The sequence below is a fragment of the Lipomyces doorenjongii genome, assembly GCF_038497915.1.
Source record: "Lipomyces doorenjongii strain NRRL Y-27504 unplaced genomic scaffold V1508scaffold_96, whole genome shotgun sequence".
NCBI lineage: Eukaryota > Fungi > Ascomycota > Lipomycetes > Lipomycetales > Lipomycetaceae > Lipomyces > Lipomyces doorenjongii.
Genome location: NW_027118163.1, coordinates 30,710 through 47,136, shown reverse-complemented (window position 1 = coordinate 47,136; position 16,427 = coordinate 30,710). Strand labels below are relative to the sequence as shown.

At 45.2% G+C, this 16,427-nt stretch overlaps 10 protein-coding genes across 10 annotated transcripts; 4 read left to right on the top strand and 6 right to left on the bottom strand.

Annotated features, from left to right (window-relative positions):
- Positions 1–30: 30 nt before the first annotated feature.
- V1508DRAFT_400347 (uncharacterized protein) lies at positions 31–390 on the top strand (the record flags this gene model as incomplete). The annotated part of the gene is made up of 1 exon (XM_066938325.1): positions 31–390. A coding segment is annotated over one exon (360 nt), but the record flags the coding sequence as incomplete, so codon positions are not given.
- Positions 391–668: 278 nt separating this feature from the next.
- V1508DRAFT_426401 (Flavinator of succinate dehydrogenase-domain-containing protein) lies at positions 669–1,710 on the top strand. Its single transcript, XM_066941561.1, has one exon. The coding sequence runs from the start codon at positions 710–712 to the stop codon at positions 1,217–1,219; it is 510 nt and encodes a 169-aa protein (XP_066792899.1). The 5' UTR covers positions 669–709; the 3' UTR covers positions 1,220–1,710.
- Positions 1,711–1,713: 3 nt separating this feature from the next.
- On the bottom strand, positions 1,714–2,683 carry V1508DRAFT_426399 (chaperonin 10-like protein). The gene is made up of 3 exons (XM_066941560.1): positions 2,536–2,683; positions 2,209–2,469; positions 1,714–2,154 (listed from the first exon to the last, which is right to left on the bottom strand). The coding sequence occupies exons 1-3, from the start codon at positions 2,536–2,538 to the stop codon at positions 2,098–2,100; spliced, it is 321 nt and encodes a 106-aa protein (XP_066792898.1). The 5' UTR covers positions 2,539–2,683; the 3' UTR covers positions 1,714–2,097.
- A 121-nt stretch (positions 2,684–2,804) lies between these two features.
- Positions 2,805–4,256, top strand: V1508DRAFT_426396 (emp24/gp25L/p24 family/GOLD-domain-containing protein). The gene is made up of 4 exons (XM_066941559.1): positions 2,805–3,242; positions 3,300–3,338; positions 3,393–3,477; positions 3,534–4,256. The coding sequence occupies exons 1-4, from the start codon at positions 3,015–3,017 to the stop codon at positions 3,857–3,859; spliced, it is 678 nt and encodes a 225-aa protein (XP_066792897.1). The 5' UTR covers positions 2,805–3,014; the 3' UTR covers positions 3,860–4,256.
- Positions 4,257–6,945, top strand: V1508DRAFT_426391 (uncharacterized protein). The gene is made up of 5 exons (XM_066941558.1): positions 4,257–4,670; positions 4,730–4,951; positions 5,003–5,085; positions 5,138–5,278; positions 5,335–6,945. The coding sequence occupies exons 1-5, from the start codon at positions 4,445–4,447 to the stop codon at positions 6,625–6,627; spliced, it is 1,965 nt and encodes a 654-aa protein (XP_066792896.1). The 5' UTR covers positions 4,257–4,444; the 3' UTR covers positions 6,628–6,945.
- Positions 6,946–6,948: 3 nt separating this feature from the next.
- On the bottom strand, positions 6,949–7,768 carry V1508DRAFT_400342 (uncharacterized protein; the record flags this gene model as incomplete). The annotated part of the gene is made up of 2 exons (XM_066938324.1): positions 6,949–7,716; positions 7,766–7,768. The coding sequence occupies 2 exons, from the start codon at positions 7,766–7,768 to the stop codon at positions 6,949–6,951; spliced, it is 771 nt and encodes a 256-aa protein (XP_066792895.1).
- A 365-nt stretch (positions 7,769–8,133) lies between these two features.
- Positions 8,134–9,665, bottom strand: V1508DRAFT_426388 (beta-lactamase-like protein). The gene is made up of 5 exons (XM_066941557.1): positions 9,133–9,665; positions 8,991–9,079; positions 8,921–8,937; positions 8,565–8,867; positions 8,134–8,508 (listed from the first exon to the last, which is right to left on the bottom strand). The coding sequence occupies exons 1-5, from the start codon at positions 9,243–9,245 to the stop codon at positions 8,263–8,265; spliced, it is 768 nt and encodes a 255-aa protein (XP_066792894.1). The 5' UTR covers positions 9,246–9,665; the 3' UTR covers positions 8,134–8,262.
- On the bottom strand, positions 9,666–11,494 carry V1508DRAFT_376946 (Gcd10p family-domain-containing protein). The gene is made up of 4 exons (XM_066937609.1): positions 10,766–11,494; positions 10,574–10,717; positions 10,392–10,524; positions 9,666–10,336 (listed from the first exon to the last, which is right to left on the bottom strand). The coding sequence occupies exons 1-4, from the start codon at positions 11,451–11,453 to the stop codon at positions 9,931–9,933; spliced, it is 1,371 nt and encodes a 456-aa protein (XP_066792893.1). The 5' UTR covers positions 11,454–11,494; the 3' UTR covers positions 9,666–9,930.
- A 668-nt stretch (positions 11,495–12,162) lies between these two features.
- On the bottom strand, positions 12,163–13,175 carry V1508DRAFT_400339 (Brix domain-containing protein; the record flags this gene model as incomplete). Its single annotated transcript, XM_066938323.1, has 2 exons — positions 12,163–12,967; positions 13,042–13,175. The coding sequence occupies 2 exons, from the start codon at positions 13,173–13,175 to the stop codon at positions 12,163–12,165; spliced, it is 939 nt and encodes a 312-aa protein (XP_066792892.1).
- A 597-nt stretch (positions 13,176–13,772) lies between these two features.
- V1508DRAFT_361026 (uncharacterized protein) lies at positions 13,773–14,988 on the bottom strand (the record flags this gene model as incomplete). Its single annotated transcript, XM_066937164.1, has 2 exons — positions 13,773–13,909; positions 13,965–14,988. The coding sequence occupies 2 exons, from the start codon at positions 14,986–14,988 to the stop codon at positions 13,773–13,775; spliced, it is 1,161 nt and encodes a 386-aa protein (XP_066792891.1).
- Positions 14,989–16,427: the final 1,439 nt, after the last annotated feature.

Sequence of the window (16,427 nt, the reverse complement as noted above, 5' to 3'; positions counted from 1 at the left end):
GCAACATTGATATCATCGCAATTATCGCAGGACGAGACTCGGATTGCGAACCCATTTGAGGAGGTATTCGGCGATGATGCAGATGTTAGCTTGTCCGCAGATTTTCAAGACTCTAGGGAAACTGAACTTGATATTTTTGATCTTGATTATCAGTCACGATTCTTTTCGGGATGGGACTGGTTGGTTGCCGAATCATCAGGCGAGATTCACGGGCTCAAAGTACCCGCATTGGGATTGATATGGACAAATTGTGTATCGCAAAGAGTTGTACTTAAACGAAAGGTATCCAAGCGGACCATTGAGGTGGTTTTTTCGCCGTATGTGACTTGCGGGCAAGTTCTGGATTATGAGATACGGGCGGAAGGAGTGAGAGGAGTAGAGTTTGAGTAATCAACTTTGTATGGAATCTTGGAACAATATATTAATTCTTACGACCTAAAGTTTTACTATGCCGTTCTGAGCATCAATATGTCGCGTATGACCGGCTGGCTATTACACATTGAGATGTTGAAATTCTGCTGTGCTATTACCGCGCCGACAGAACCGCTGAACAGCCAGTTTTGCCCAAGAAATTCCGAACGACCAAACTCGTTGCCTAGGGTTGGGGTTGTTTCCCGAGCCCAAATTTGCTGCCCCGATTCCACTCGCTATTGGGAATTTACCGCTACCTCCAACAAATCTGCTATAAATTTATTGTCCGATAGAGAGCATGTGCTCAACTATGAGAAGGGCTTGTATTTCGTCATTTCGGGCGTTCGCCGCAGGAACTACCGTGACAAGAGCGTCTTACTGGTCAACTCTGTCCGTCGCTAGCCGAGCCTTGCACACGTCATTCATCGGCAGAAACGAGCAATCAACAAAGCTGTCTGGTCCGACAAATATCCAGATTGAGTTTAAAATTGAACCATTACCACGACCTGGTGAGAGTGTAGAACATAAGCGTGCGCGATTACTTTATCAGAGTCGAAAACGTGGGATTTTGGAAACGGACCTTTTGCTCAGCCGATTCGCAAAGACATACCTTAACAGTTTTAATGCGGAGCAGTTGGAAGAGTATGATCGGTTTTTGGATGAATATGACTGGGATATTTACTACTGGGTTACCGATAATCCACAGAGGACTGTGCCGGAGAGATGGCAGAACAGCGAATTATTCAAGTTGTTGCGTACTCAAGTGCAGACTCAAGGAAGTGAGATATTGAGAATGCCAGATTTGTAAATACATATGGAATATAGAGAATATCAGGAGAATGGGCACTGACGTACATCGTTGGATCTATTGGGTAAATTGTGACAATAACATTTTGATGCATTAAGATAGTGGATACACTGGGGAGTAACACATCTGAATGAATTTGAGCTTCGTAATCTAAATCGGTCCATCACGTATCTAATTTCCTGAATCTATACAGCATACCGTGATATCCAGGGCCATCGGTGGGGTACAGGATTCTTGCACAATCTCATTTTCGACAACGCATAGGGTTAGGCTAAATACAATGTCACTAGCATAGAGAGCACGACGGAGGGCGGCTGGGTATTTACATTGCGCATCTTTTCTAAACGACAATTTGATTCATACCAGTAGAATAATAATACTGGCTGAAGTGGAGTAGAGGACAGCTGTAATTGAAGACAGAGGGTAGACTAGAGAGAGAGTCGAGTTGCATAACTGCGTGAGCAATGTCCTCCATGATCCGGGGTTTGATGTCCTAATACATAATCTGTCACTATTCCGCCACACGGCGGCATTCTTGGATGTATTTATCTTTTTGGACAATATGTCGGCTATACGCATTTAATGCTCTGCAAATAACATCAAAAAACTAGTATCGTACGCGCGAAACGCAACGTGCCTTAATGTTATGGAACAAATCGATGGTTGAGGTGGGATAAATTTTTTGGTCTTAAATCTAAGAATATGCGTCATATCCAACGTTGTGAATTACATAAAAAATGCAGAGACAACATCGCAAATGACGCTGGACAAAGTGCAACAACATAGTAATTGCCTTTGTCATATTATGAGCTGAAAATCATAAAGTCCTCATTTCGCCTTTTGGTTAACCCCATTTATATACAAATATTTCCGTCTTCTTACTTCTCATCGGTGAGCTTGGCTAGGATCTCTGAGTCTCTAAATAGAAGGTAGTCCTGGAACAGCAACGTTAGAACTTCGCCCCACTCATGCCGAGTCTCTTCACATACCTCGTCGCCAATCTTAACCGTGCTGCCTCCAAAGGGAGGAATCAAGACTCGGTCACCTGGAGCAACGCTGGGAGTGATACGCTTGCCATCTTTGTCAAGAGCACCGGGGCCAACAGCGAGCACCTTGGCCTCGCTTAGCTTCTCAACGTTCTTCTCCGGGATGTAGAGACCAGACGCAGTCTTGGCCTCGGCCTTCATACGCTGGACAAGGATTCTGTCAAGTAGGGGAACAACACCGCGAATAGATCGAAGAGTAGTGGCCTGGACGATAAAGTAATTAGTGTTCGTTTATGTTGTGGTCTTGTGATCGGGAAATGTCGCACATACCATTTCTATCCTTTGTTACTGGAACAAAGAGAAACAACTAGTGGAATGTGAGTAAGCAGTTGATTGAGCTGCAGGAAGAGAGCAGGCGGTGTCCGTGGGGATCGTATTGCGGGCAAATTCGGGATCAGCAAAATTTATATTTTTTGCGATGTCAGTTTGCCGAAGTACCGCGCTAAAGTCCTGCCATATTTGCAGCCTTTGCCTACTGAGAGGAATTTTCTGGACGTGCTCATATCTACGCTGGCCAGCTGGATTTTCAGGGGCATGTCACGAGAAGACAACATGAGTGACAAATTGTCATACTCTCGATTCATATGGGCTAGGGTTGATAGCAAGCACCGTCTCTGTTCGTGGAAACTCATCCACAGCAGCCACATAATCAAGTCCGCGAGTAATTTTACGAATCAGTCACCATCGAGGGCTGGCCATAGAAGATAATCAAGTGCGTCAGCAGATTTATTATTTTACAGAACACAATTATGAGGTCACGGATATCATTGCGTCTACCCTCCACGATCTTGCTCGTTTTACTTCTCCTGGGCTACGTGGCCACGCCAGCACGCGCATTGAAGATGATCGTCAACGCGCAACCTGCTGGGTCAGTGACTCCACGGTGCATTCGTAACTTCGTTTCAAAGGATTCGCTGGTTGTCGTCAACGTGAAGACCAATGGAAAAAAGGGAGATGGCCAGGTGCTGAATATGTCCGTATGTTACACAATGTGATCGTCGCGTGGATCATCACATAGACTAATGATGTACCAGATCATGGACTCAGTTGGCAACGAATACGGGAGACCAAAGGTACAGCCCGCATGCTTGAGATCTCCTTGATCTACTCTAACTCATGGTGTTTAGGACGTGGTTGGTGAATCGCGGACGGCGTTTACCGCTCACGCTAATGCGGCATTCGATGTCTGTTTCGAAAATATCCAGCAAGGCTGTTAGTACCTTATTTTTTTCGTATACATTGAAATATAAACTCACACAACTCTGCAGCTCACAGCTATGGCCTCAACCGAGAGATCGACTTAGATATTGATATTGGAGCTGACGCGAGAGATTGGAACGCTGTCGGTCAGACCGAGAAGTTGAAGCCCATGGAGCTAGAGTTGCGACGAATTGAGGAGTCGGTTGATGAGATAGTTACGCAAATGGACTATCTGCGCCAACGCGAGCAAAGGTTGCGTGACACGAATGAGTCGACTAACGATCGTGTCAAATTCTTCGCCCTTGGAACACTCTTCTCCCTGCTGGGACTGGGGCTATGGCAGGTCGCTTACCTCAGGCAGTACTTCAGGCATGTCCAAACTGTACTACAGTAATGTAAATCAGGAAACTAACTCTCAATAGATCTAAACATCTAATCTAAATATTTCAGTTCTCAAATCGTAAGTCATTTAAGCAATGTCGCCATGTTGCCTATGTATTTTATTTCACCGTTATGTGGTTCATGTTTATGTCACGTTAATCATAAGGACTTGTGATTGTACATTGTATGATGAGCTTGGACACTTCCAGTGTATATATTTCTATCTGGAGGTGAATGCGTTGCTGGTAGCCGTTACCGCGCTGTGGGGTTTTGTGGATTCATGGAACCTTTCTTTTGTTCGCCTATAGATAAAAGTACCATGTGGTCTTATATTCAAACGCCACGAGTTGAATAAAAAAACTGCATGTATATGTGTATTTTTGTATTGTCGCCGTATGGCTCAGGGTCGGTAACTTGCATGCGAACTCCCAACTTGAAATTTTCCTCCATCACGTATTTATGATTCAATCGTCACGTCAGGCTTTATCCTGCCATTCATACTTTTCAAGAAAGAGTTGCTTCTGCCGAGTTTGACGAATCTACTAATTCGGGAGTGCTATATTATTGTTTGTAGGTGTGCTTAGCGTGGTCTACAGGAATGTGTTCTTCACAGGCGCTAGCAACGGCAGAGCTCAGCATCTTTGAGCGTCCGGATCCGACAACTGATGTCCTTGAATGGCCATGCGTTCAGCTTGAAGGCATTTCCATATATGCAGACACATCCTCGTCGCTCACAGACATCACAGATGTTGATAATGAGGACGACATTGATAATTACACAGTCGAAGGCAACCTGGTGAGTGTCACTAGTGTCCAAGGACCAAGTAAGTTGGCACGTCTTAGTTGCACATACGGGCACGTAATATTGACAAAATGACTCCAGAATTACTACATAATTCATTTGACAGCACTGTTGGAACTCGTGTACGAATATACAACGTGCACACTACAATTCTGAAGAAACTAATCGCCGGCAACAATTGTGCTGAGGACGATAACATAGACTTTCAAGTCTTAGGGGAAACATCGTGGTATAGGTGCCTATCTCCTAGCAAGGAATATCGGACTATTTACTCCGAGATCATCGATAAAACGAAGTTATGGTGTATGTGTGCATTCTAGTACGTGTGGGAGGGCGATTGCTGAGAAGGTATAGTATGGATCACTGCCCAAATGGCCGACATATCGCCGACGGAGGATGAAGACGAATTTGATCTGTTTGACAATCTTAATATGCGCGTAAGAGCTTCATTTCATATTTGTTGGGAAGCCCCGTTACTGACAATTCCAGTACCGCCATGACTTCAACCAGATACGATTTCATGGACTTCTACTCAAACATCACCGCTTTATTATTTCACGGCTACTGAAGGATAAATATTGGGAAAATGATGTCCTACTACGATCGTTCTTAGCCAATCCCGAATATGGCGTGAGCGGCACCATATGAATTTTTGCAGTAGAATGACGTTAATCTGTTGAATATAGCCTGTGGTTATCGAGCTGTCTAAGAAGATTAATGACGCAGCTGTAAACATTAACGAAACAACATCAGACTACCTCGAAAATAACATCAAATTGCGTGCAGTTGCATCTAAAAAACGCAAACGTCGAAGTATTTCCCCAGATAGCGCGACATCTCTATCCTCGACTCCAGAAGGAGAACGCCGCGGTCATCACGTTTCTTCTTCCCTTTCGGTGTCACCTCGGTCCGCCTCAGTTTCCGCTATGTTCGGCTTATCTCCGTCGTTGACAGTGTCGAATGTACTGTCCTACGTTGTTCATCGGTCAGCCAACGTCTTTGATGCTGCGGCCCACGTTTTGATTTTGTACGGTCCGAAGGCCCCTGATTTGGCGATCAACAGCGATGAGTTCTTGTTACACATGAAACAGTTTCTAGAACGGGAGTTACTATTTACTGAGTCATCGTGGAAACAACTTATGACAAACGAAAATTGCATGGCAGTTTTTAATGATAGAATAAAACGTCATTTGGAACTTATCGAATCAAAAAAGCACGATATAGGTGACAATGCAGACTATGAGTTATATGCCAACTATGTCAGTCAGTTGAAGCATCTATTTGACAAGAAATTACGGGAATTGCAAGAAGGCGTCAATAATGATCAGTCCGTAAAGCGGGATGTTATAATTACTAATGAGAAGGAGGAAAGCGACCAGAGCGGATCTAGTCCAGCGAAACTGATCAGGCGATCACAGAAAGCGGTCTCCAGTTTACGGCCATTCGGATCTCCAGCCTTGGCTAATACTGTTCCGTTTAATGCAGTGGATGATAGTGACAGTGATGATGACAGTCGTAGATTTCAGAATGATGCTGACCTTGGTATATTGACCTCATCGACCTCCCAGAATACCGAATCGCAGCAACTTTTATCGCAAAGCAGTTTTGACTTGGGTTTGTTGTCAAGCAATAACGAAGGCACATCTTCATCGAGGTCCAGTGCGACTGACGTTTCGCATGAGGATGGTATTCGACTGAAGAAATCTGCTGATGACGCCATGTTCGTTGCCATTACACTGGGTATACAACGGCGTTTGACGAATGCTTTCAGGCTTTTGCCGGTATCTGACGATGTCTTATCTATGCTACCTCCGAAGAGGTGGACATGCCCACAGGATGAATGCTCTCTTGAAATCCAAAATGCAAACTCACCTGAAAGCCGGGAGTGTATCCAGAAGCACTATCAGGCCCACGTGGATCAATATTTGTCTGCAATGGAGACAGTCCGCTTAATTGGTGCAGGACAACATGTGGAGTAAGTCTACTGTTGCGTCTCTCTGATTGCATGGCTAACTAGGGATAGAAATTTGTTGGCGAAAATTGACAACATGGCAGATTTGTGGTCTAACGAGCAGTCTAAACTGACCATAGCAACCTCTTCCCATTGACTGTGACATTTAGTAGGGTGAGGATTGTGGCGTATTGGTTTGCTGATTTTTGGCTTGGCGCTCTGGGTTTGCGGGAATCATGTAGGATAGCGCTTTAAGAGGGTGGCTTGGATTTTTTAAGTCCAATAGCTGCCCATTATCTGTCCATATATACAATTAAAACTCACAATACATGTACATGTAATAATATACTCACACAATTGCGCCCGACTTTCTGATAACAGCAGCAAAATTCTCAAAAGTGACTGTGCCGTATGCGTTTCCAGATGCCACACGTAACATCTCCTGCAAATCCTCATCTGTTACGTCATCCTTTGCTAGTACAGCAGCGTTTCGCAAATCTTGTATTGTGATAAAATGTCGATCCGGCCGATTATCAATAAAGAGATGAAATGCATGTTCTATCTCATCTCTATTGACTGCATCAGCGCCAGTACTCATCTCTGATTTCCGTTCTTGATATTTATACGCCATAATTTCCACAAAAATTTCTCGGTCAATGTTCCCACTAGACTCTGGATCGGCTGTTTCGATTATACCTCGTAATTCATGGTGAGATGTCTCGAATCCTAAAGCAATGATCGCGTCTTCCATATTGTCGACCGGAAATCGCCCGTCGCTATCGCGCCCTGCAGAGAACACTTCTTCGATCTCCGTAAGCTCATTTTCGGAAATGCCAAAGCCATCAGCCTTGGCCTTCTCCTTTTGCCTCCGTCGGGTGTTGCTGGCCGCAAATTCTTCAATCGTAACTTTCCTCGCAATAGAATTCGGGTTTTTCTTTGGTTCAGGGGAGGAGACTAGCTCTTCCTGTAGAAGCTCGATGGCCTCGAGATCAACGTCATCTTCAAATACAATATCATCTATGTCAACTGGGTCATCCTCAAGCACAGCTTCGACTGGCTCTGGCGACAGTTTGTAACTCTTGCGCGGTACGTTACGTGTTGAACGACGCGGTGTAGCCTATTGTATCTTAGCACCAATTGCACTGATAATATTCATTATTACTTACCATAAATGTAGGCTTCGGAATAGAAAGTCCAGGAGTAGCCGCCAATCGCTTGGCTACACCCTAAGCCAGAGAGAGATTGCCAAACCCTAACCTTCCAGCATAAAACCGTCTCCTAGCTTACAAGTTTTTAATTCTTCTTCCTTCTCAGTAGAATTTTATAATATCTCTGGCAATGCTAGAACTCATTTCCGCCATGTCAATTCCCAAAGGGATATGGGTGTGGACACCAGAGACAGACTGATATCGCTTGTTACTTTCGCAGGTTTTATGAAAATGTTTCGTCACCTAGGCGTAACGTTTTTGTCTGCAGCTATTCGACGGATGACTGGTTTCATTTTTGGATAGATTGGGTGAAGCGGATAGTACTATTGTATGTTATTGCATTTGGAATGCTTGTATTGTGTATACGTGAATAGATACAGATATGAAGCATTGTTCATTGGCTAGAATTATCGAACTGATTACGCGACCTTACTTCAACACCCGCCAGACGTCAATTAAAACTTATTTTTCAGCTCTCGGAGCTTCGTCATGACGTCAACCCTGTCTTCCAAGCCTACAGACTTCTGAATCGCAGGGTCGGTAACCATCATGAAGGGATTGTAGGTCTTCTCGTCACCGATGGTGAACTTGCCAGTGGTGACCTCATTTTCTTTGCAGAATTTCTCAAGCTTGCTCAAGGGCTCGTTACTGAGGACCGATTTCGCGAACTTAACGTTGGATTTTGTGTACTCATGGCCGGGCTAAAAGGAAACAATTAGCTTTAGCATCCAAGTAACTATTTTGAGGGTATGCATACGTAGACTTTTGTGTCATCGGGCAATGAAGCAAGGACCTTGTTCAGTGCGGCATCCATTTCCGCGGCAGTACCCTCGAAGAATCGACCAGACCCGCAAATGAAAAGGGTGTCGCCAGTGAACACAGCCTTGTCGTCACCGTCTTCGAAGAAGTAGCAGATCGAGTCCTGAGTGTGGCATGGCGTGTGGAGAGGAGTGACGGTGACCGAGTTTCCGAGTCTGAAAGAAGCATTGTGCTTAGGAGTCTCCGTGACGCCGGGCGAGTTGAAGCCGGCGATAATGGGGAGATTGGGGTATTCCTTGAGCTGTGTAAAATTAATTGTATTAGCTTACTTCTTGGGCGTGCGAAAAGTCATACCATCTGCTCGTTGCCACCTATAAGTCAGTTGTTAGATATCTGCTATCAGCAATCAGCTGCAAACACGTACCAGAGTGATCGTGGTGGTGATGGGTGTTGACAATTCCAGTCACCTTGATAGCACCCTTCGCCTCCAATGCCTTGACAGCTGGTAGAACCCTTCAAGAGTTCATTAGAATTAGTCTCATACGACGCATACTCAATTAACATACTCATGAGGTTCAGCTGGGTCAATGATAAGCGTATCCTTGGTGGCATCATCAGTGACGAGGTACGCGTAATTGTCTCCTCTGCCCCAACGCATCTTAATATGCTGAATGTGCATGTTGCGCTTGGTAAACTAAGAACCAACTGATTAGCACATTGCCCAAACTTACATCGTCGTCTTTTCAAATTCAAACGCTAACTACACTCTCATTCGTATTGCTCTCAGTGCTACACTCCTTATTTCCGTCGCCGCCTCGATGAAGCAGCTGAGCCAACACAACAAAACACACAACTATCACCGCCTTGTTCCGCAATCCCATACCTGTTGAAATGGAACCGATAATCTGGTTGTGGTAAGTGTCTGACGCTTCAAAGTCGACGCGACAATCATAAACGGATGAAACGCTGGCTGGGCGATGTGCAATTGGTCAGAGGCGAGGCTCTTATCAAAACGAGTCGATGCCGGGAAAAGCGGCGTTTTGCTTGAAAGCGAATTATTAATTCGACACCATGCATCTAAACTTTCTGGTTTTCCTAACCCCATGTCTTTAGGCAGCAAGTATCGGCCACATACGCGATTTTTTGCAGCGGATCTTGTTGCATCCATTCTTTAAATAGAATTAGTATATCCGTACAGCTGTTCAAGCGGAAGCTTATACCAGACGACGTCCATATAAAATTGCTGCGAATTTCTATGTTGCAAGCATAGAATTTGCGCCACGCTCACAGTTTTACAATAAGTACGTCCATATCCTAAACACGATATATTACAATAAAATCATCAAACTTCTAATCAAAATGTCCTATGCAACTGTCTCCGTAGGTACGTCTCGCCAAGTCTCCGCAACAACATTTGCCTTATTCGCTGCATCTCCGTTAGAGGTAGGCTTTGGCGCATTAGGTTTCCGGCGCTTCTTTCCTCCTGCTTGGACTTTAGACGGCAAAACTCTAGTACCCCACAGAACATATCCACCGCCAGACTTTGATGTCATTTCGGGATGCGTGCGTCCGGGGAAAACTTGGTACTTTCGCACCCGACTTTCGAGGATCGTGGGAGCTAACACGCGAAGATCAGCTATAAGATCGTGAGAAGCGGCGACTAGCGGTTCTTTTGCTGCATTGTAAACAACTAGTGGACGGGAACCTTCCAGTGCTGGAATTAGCTTATCGAGGAGCGGCTTGGTCTCAAGAGTTGTGGCGAGAATTAACCTAATAGAATCAGCCATCTTCAAGGAGGACCAAGAGTAACTGCAAAATGGCATACCCGTCAAATAGGCCATCACATATGTGCTGGAATATGCTCTGGAGCTCGATATGCCTCGCTAATCTTCGATAGTATTGCCCGCGACGGGAGGATTTCATCTTCGACAGAATATCTTCAGATAGCACCTTTTCGTCTGACATTATGTTAAAATAGTCCACAGTAGTTTGATTGCAATTCTGTACCTTTTTCCTCTTCCGGATAAAATAGCTCAAACAAATTTATGGTCTTTATCATCTGTGTGACCAACGCTTCAGGGAAGTTCATGAATTTCATCACGTCCATATTTGGATGTTCATTCTCGTGCGCAAACAATATCATACCTTCGCCTGCAATTTGTTAGCTCCTTTTGAGTTCATCACCATGAACACACATACCTCCCATCCGCTCCATCATAGCGCCCGCGACCAATCCACCGGTCTCGTCGATAACAATATACTTCCCACCCGGTCGTATGTTGGCCAAGCTCAAAATGAGGCCCAGGCTCTCGGACGTCAACTCTAATATCCGGTGATGATCTTTGTATTGAAAATATTCTACAATCTCACAACTTCCGACACTACATGGGGTGAATCTGCGTAAAAACTTCTGCTGTTTCCGACGCTTATATTTCTCTTGCGAATATACGCTCTTCTTATCAAACGCCGCGTGCGACTTGATTACCGTCTCTATAATCTTCTCGCCGGACGCAGTCCTTTTCAATGCTTCGATTTCTGTCATGGATAATTTCTGAACCCCGGGATCATCCCTCGTGTTCTCGTTTGTTCCAACCTCTTTCTCCTCAGGAACAAAAGTATTTTCCGTCTCTTCGCTGTCCTCCTCTTCATCAGCGTCTACAGTTGACGAAGGAAAGAGTCCCTCTGAAGAGTATATCGTATCGACGTGCTTGTCGTCTTTAATTTCGTAAGTGTATCCATATGATTTGCCGATAATATCGTCAGCATAGAACGATCCAAATTTGCCTAGATGAATTGTTGAACGTGGGGCAAGCTTGGTTATACGGAGAGTTGCCGACGGTAGACGGATAAACACGTAGTTATTTGGCTCGATTATGTCTTCGTTCATTTGCGGTGATTTCTCTAGAGTAATAATAATGAATCATGTCCGTGATTCAGAGCCATGAGGTCAAAACTGAAATTTTTTGCTGAGCCGCACACGATTTGGTTTGGCCCCTACATTGTTAGCGTCCCTGCTTCTATTACTCGTCAACAGGACCCTTGAGTGTAACGGCTGCTGCTATCGTATTTCCGATAAATCTCTGGCTGTAGTGATGCTCTACTGGTGCTTTTATCTTAGAAACTCGCGGACGAACGACTTAGGCATGTTGGCTTGCTGAGTCGAGTGGATCGTTTGCCATGTCCCGACGCTGGCATTGATGTACCATTACTATCGTATTAGAGAATTAGACTGTACAATGGTTTTGTTTGATATGCTCCTCGTAAATATATCAACATTCAACGATCATGAATTCTGCCGTAGAAGCTTGGAACAACTATGTATTCGACCTTCGTATATGAAGAGAAGCCCAACCTAATAGGAGCAATTCATGCATTCTCGCCACACAATATGTGCTGAGATATCCACGACTTAGGACTTTTGCAAATGCGTAGTCCGCCCACCTGTGTGTAGCGGTTGTCCATTCCGGAAGCGAGGGGAGGTAATCAAGAGACTTCAATGCAGGATCAAAGTACCTCTACGGCAAACGTTTATCCAAAATTTTTAATTCCTGCCCAAATACGAGAACAATAACCATTTACAACCAATACAAAGCCGCTTACGCAAACAACAAGCTATCCGTCAACGGATCAGGCCCCTTCTCTTTTCTTTCCTTCGCCTTGACGATCTTCTGTACTTTCTTCATTTCCACCTTATCGGCCCGCTTATTCTTCAATGTGGCCTTACCCATCCGATACTGAGCACGAACGAAATTTGGTGAGACGAATTCCTTGTTTTCGTAGATCAACGGCCCCGAGAAACTTCCTTCGACAATCGAAATCAACGTCATAACGAAGCGCGGACCGATCTCGACAAGGGATAAAGTAAGCTGTTTCTTCTTGTTGCCGCCAGCTCTCATATCCTCTGCTTCAACTGTAGTGCTGCCTTCGCTGACAGCAGTGTCAATTGCTTCTGAAATCTGATAAGTCCGGAACCAGACTTTATTATCGATGATCGAGAACATAAGAACGTGATCTACAAAGGGCTTCGACTTCCGAGAACCTTTCGGCACACCGAAAATATGGAATAACAACTCCTTCACAAGACGATAATGCGCACTGCCGTCAAAAGTCTTATCGAACGACAAAATCGGCCGCGACCCGCGTAGGCAATTTCCGGTAAAGTTCAACTCCGACATCGTGTGCAAATTCTGAATGTGGAATTTTGCGGTTGGTCCGTTTGGGGCTTTGGCGAGATAAAGGTAGAGATCTTGACGTTTCCGAGCTTCGAAGAAGAGGACATTGTTGCAGTTGTATAGATCTGCTAGTTCGTTTAGCATGAAGAGCTTTGACTTTGTGTCGAATTTAGAGTCTTTTTTGGCGTGAGGAAGCATCACTGACAGATCATTGATCAGATGTCGTTGACTATTGCTGTCAGTTAACAACTGTCCGACCCACGAAGTAGCTGTAAATACAGAAAGAAAACATATTCGACGTACCGATAAGTGACACCACGGGAAGAGAGCATGAGAACACGCTGCCGGTTCTTTGCACCTGGGGACTCATTTTTGTCGGCTCCGTCGTCTTCTCGTCGTCGCTTTGTACCGGAGACGGCTTTATATAATGATGCCATTTCCCTTTATTATGTAATTATTATGTATAGCAGTCGGATGAATAGAAGATCCTGAGGTTGATTGAGTCGAGAAATCTATTCGTGTGGAAAAGTGGTCTCGAGCTTTTGAGACGCTGGCTAGAAAAAATTTTGTGCCGCATAGTTTCAGGGGCTATCCAAACTGTCATCCGAGCGTCACTATCCAGTTCAATATGGCCCAAGGCTACGATTACCAAAATGGCTAACGTCGAGCAATAACAAACCATATAAATTACACACGTACTCGAAGATTCAAGTCAACATTAGAAGACTAAATGTCATTTCAAATTCACGCATAAAATGTGCAACAGCTTACACCTTCCACACTCCAAATCTATACATTCACAGCAACACGAACTCCCAGTATTGACGCATGATTAACACCGTAAAATGGCTAAAACGGATAATCGACCGAGGAGTGGCAATACAGAGTGGGCACTAAACGAGTGACTTAAACAGAAATAAAAACGCAAAACATAACACCTTTTGAAAAAAAAGAGCAAAGCAAACACAAATAATACACAATGCAAAATATTAACACCTACGTAGCCCCCTTCTATAGTAACTTGAAATGCCATGCTATGCTGCTGCTAGAGGAGCATTGTTTCGGATCGCGCTGAGGCGATATTTGATGTCTTTTAATTGTTTCGTTTCTGGATTCCAGTCGTCAAACTTATTGAGGATTTTCTTGACATCGTCCAGGAGATGTTTGCGAACTAAATTTCGTTAACAATTCGACTGCCACAAAAATCACTTTTAGAGTTGACATACCGAAATCCTGCTCAAGCATTCCTCTTACAGTCCACGGAAGATGGTAAGGATTGTAGTTGCTTGGCATCGGAACCTCGAATTTATTCACGTTGACCGGGAGATCGGGAATGCTACTTGTCTCGAGCGCATACTTAATCGCAATATCGTAAACCGCATGATCATTATAAATCATTGAGTGACCTCCTCCCGTCAACGTACCAGCCAAGGAGTCACTAAGGTCTCGAATGATGCCATGGTCGGATAATCCCATATTACGTAATTTTGTAAGAAGCTCGATAAGGTAGATGATGAATGACGGCGCGTGGACTTTGCCATCGACGTAGATAGCGCGGTAGATGTGGGGATGGTTAACATGGGCACAGAGCGATGAATAAAGCGGCACAAGCTGATCATTTACCGAACCAATAAATGTGATCTTGACACCATGAGCGATGACTGTTCGCAAGCCTTGAATGTAGCGACGCGCTTGAAGACTATCGGGATTCTGGAAAGCAAAGAGCTCTTTCAACGAGTCGGATTCAAATGGCGTGTACGCTCGAATAACAAGCTTCTGATCGAGACCGTAGAACGGGCCGAGCGAAACGCCAGCCATGCCCATGATTCCAATCTTCTTGTTATCGGCATGTCCTTCTTCAATAAGCTTCGCGACCAATTGGACTGCGACTGGCGTTCCCTGAGAGTGGGCGGCGACGATAATAAAGTCTGCCTCATGAAGGTGATCGATCCAATTTGAGAGTAGCCTGTACAGATTCTCGACACGGTCAAGGACAATACCTTCGCCTTCTAGCGCGATTTTCTCAATCTCGACGTTTTGTCCAGACTGTTCCGCCCATCGTTGAATACCCATTGCAGCCTCGTTGGCAAACTTGACCGAGGTACCTGTGGGCTCACCGATAATACTTCTAATCATTCTGATGGGGAAGAATCCGTGGATACCAATTGCAACAGCTTTCTTAATACGCGGCGGAGCAGTCAATTGAACGTGAACGCGTTCTTCCTCCTGCCCTCCAAACAACTTGCTCATCTTGCTCAATGAACCCCACAACGCACCTGCAGAACTACCATACGACAAACAATCATCGAGCTTGGGCACAACCATGCTCGGATAGCGTATTTGATCCTTGTCTTTACTTTTTTTACTTTTCTTCGTAGTAACCGGTTCGGCTTTCATCATATTGGAATCGACGGGTGCATTTGTAGGCGGCGGAGCCATCAACACTGTTTCTTTTGCCCCGCTGGCTGAATTAACGGTGTTTGCAACCGGAACCTCAGTCTTAGGTTTGCCGAGCGTCTCGATATTGCGTACTGCACGACCAGACGAATCGCGGATTGGCTTGGTCTCATCGCGCGACGGTCGGAATGTATCTGAACGAGAGATTTTGGGCGGAGAGACGTTGCTATTGTACATGGAGGGCCCGTCGGAGGCGAGATTTGATAACGATCCATTGTAGAGACTAGGTGGATAGGTGCTTTGGCTAAGTGACACGCGAGATGTATTCCTGGACATGGTTCGCGGAGGGCCCGGGTTCACTAGAACAGTGTCCGAAGATATGATACTGGCGTTATCATCTACCCGATTACCCTGGCGCTGCTTCTGGATGAATGACTGCGCGCTAGGACCACTGAATGCGACAACGCCGTCCTCCGATATTGACGTTCCGGATTGATCACTACCCTTCGACGACATGCGCGACCAGAACGCCCATGTGTTGCCGTTATTATTGGCTGTGTTGGTGGAAGTAGTGGATGGTGCGGTAGAAGTCGGGCTTGTGTTGCCGACACTATCTGTTCTATTGTTGATGGCGTCGCCCCGGTTGTAGCTAACATATCCATTATTGCTAGCGAGTGACAAACTGCTCTGATTGACGTTGGGTCGTAATGTGTTCACAGAAGATGCTGTACTCAATATCGAAGTTGGCGGCGAAGGGGGACCGTTCGCACCATATGGCGATCTGTATGTTTCCTTTTCATAGGTGGGCTGTTTTTCCTTTCGAGAAAAAAAATTGCTTATCCATGATGTCTTCTGGGGGACAGGAAATGATTCGTTGTCCTCCGAGTCTGGAGGTGAGAATGGCGGTCCTGTAGATGCTGGGAACTGTTCGAATTCCCCGCCATCGGGTGAGTTGCCTTGCGCGAAATAGCCTGTTTTGCTGCTCATTGTTACAGGTCGTTTCGGTGTGGTACCCATGCGCACAGTCTTTTCTTTTGGTGTAGGACTCGCTTCCTTCTCGCTGCACTCCCTACTGGTACCGCTACTGTCGCTTCCAAGGCTATTCTTTCTGATCGACGGCGAGAAGTTTTTCTCGGTCTGCGATACAGCTGCCTTTGGCTCCTCGTCTGTAATTTTCTTGGAGTCACCGAATATAAACCACTTGCCAGAGCACCAACCCGACTTTTGTGGAGGGCGGCTCTTGAGTTCGGTATTTTTAGCCTTCGATTCTTGTCTGAATTCTGGCTCGGGGT

What these genes read in the sequence shown, in the direction of transcription:
- V1508DRAFT_426391 (XM_066941558.1), top strand. Translation starts at nt 4,445, where the DNA reads ATGTGTTCTTCACAGGCGCTAGCAACGGCAGAGCTCAGCATCTTTGAG. An exon ending in CACTAGTGTCCAAGGACCAA is followed by an intron (nt 4,671 to 4,729) that starts GTAAGTTGGCAC and finishes AAATGACTCCAG; the next exon opens with AATTACTACATAATTCATTT. An exon ending in CGATAAAACGAAGTTATGGT is followed by an intron (nt 4,952 to 5,002) that starts GTATGTGTGCAT and finishes GAGAAGGTATAG; the next exon opens with TATGGATCACTGCCCAAATG.
- V1508DRAFT_426399 (XM_066941560.1), bottom strand. An exon ending in CGGTTAAGATTGGCGACGAG is followed by an intron (nt 2,155 to 2,208) that starts GTATGTGAAGAG and finishes TTGCTGTTCCAG; the next exon opens with GACTACCTTCTATTTAGAGA.
- V1508DRAFT_376946 (XM_066937609.1), bottom strand. Translation starts at nt 11,453, where the DNA reads ATGAACGAAGACATAATCGAGCCAAATAACTACGTGTTTATCCGTCTA. An exon ending in TATGATGGAGCGGATGGGAG is followed by an intron (nt 10,718 to 10,765) that starts GTATGTGTGTTC and finishes AACAAATTGCAG; the next exon opens with GCGAAGGTATGATATTGTTT. An exon ending in TTATCCGGAAGAGGAAAAAG is followed by an intron (nt 10,525 to 10,573) that starts GTACAGAATTGC and finishes ACATAATGTCAG; the next exon opens with ACGAAAAGGTGCTATCTGAA.
- V1508DRAFT_426388 (XM_066941557.1), bottom strand. Translation starts at nt 9,245, where the DNA reads ATGCACATTCAGCATATTAAGATGCGTTGGGGCAGAGGAGACAATTAC. An exon ending in GACCCAGCTGAACCTCATGA is followed by an intron (nt 9,080 to 9,132) that starts GTATGTTAATTG and finishes GAACTCTTGAAG; the next exon opens with GGTTCTACCAGCTGTCAAGG. An exon ending in CCGATGACACAAAAGTCTAC is followed by an intron (nt 8,509 to 8,564) that starts GTATGCATACCC and finishes GTTTCCTTTTAG; the next exon opens with CCCGGCCATGAGTACACAAA.
- V1508DRAFT_426396 (XM_066941559.1), top strand. Translation starts at nt 3,015, where the DNA reads ATGAGGTCACGGATATCATTGCGTCTACCCTCCACGATCTTGCTCGTT. An exon ending in ACGAATACGGGAGACCAAAG is followed by an intron (nt 3,339 to 3,392) that starts GTACAGCCCGCA and finishes CATGGTGTTTAG; the next exon opens with GACGTGGTTGGTGAATCGCG. An exon ending in CGAAAATATCCAGCAAGGCT is followed by an intron (nt 3,478 to 3,533) that starts GTTAGTACCTTA and finishes ACAACTCTGCAG; the next exon opens with CTCACAGCTATGGCCTCAAC.
- V1508DRAFT_426401 (XM_066941561.1), top strand. Translation starts at nt 710, where the DNA reads ATGTGCTCAACTATGAGAAGGGCTTGTATTTCGTCATTTCGGGCGTTC.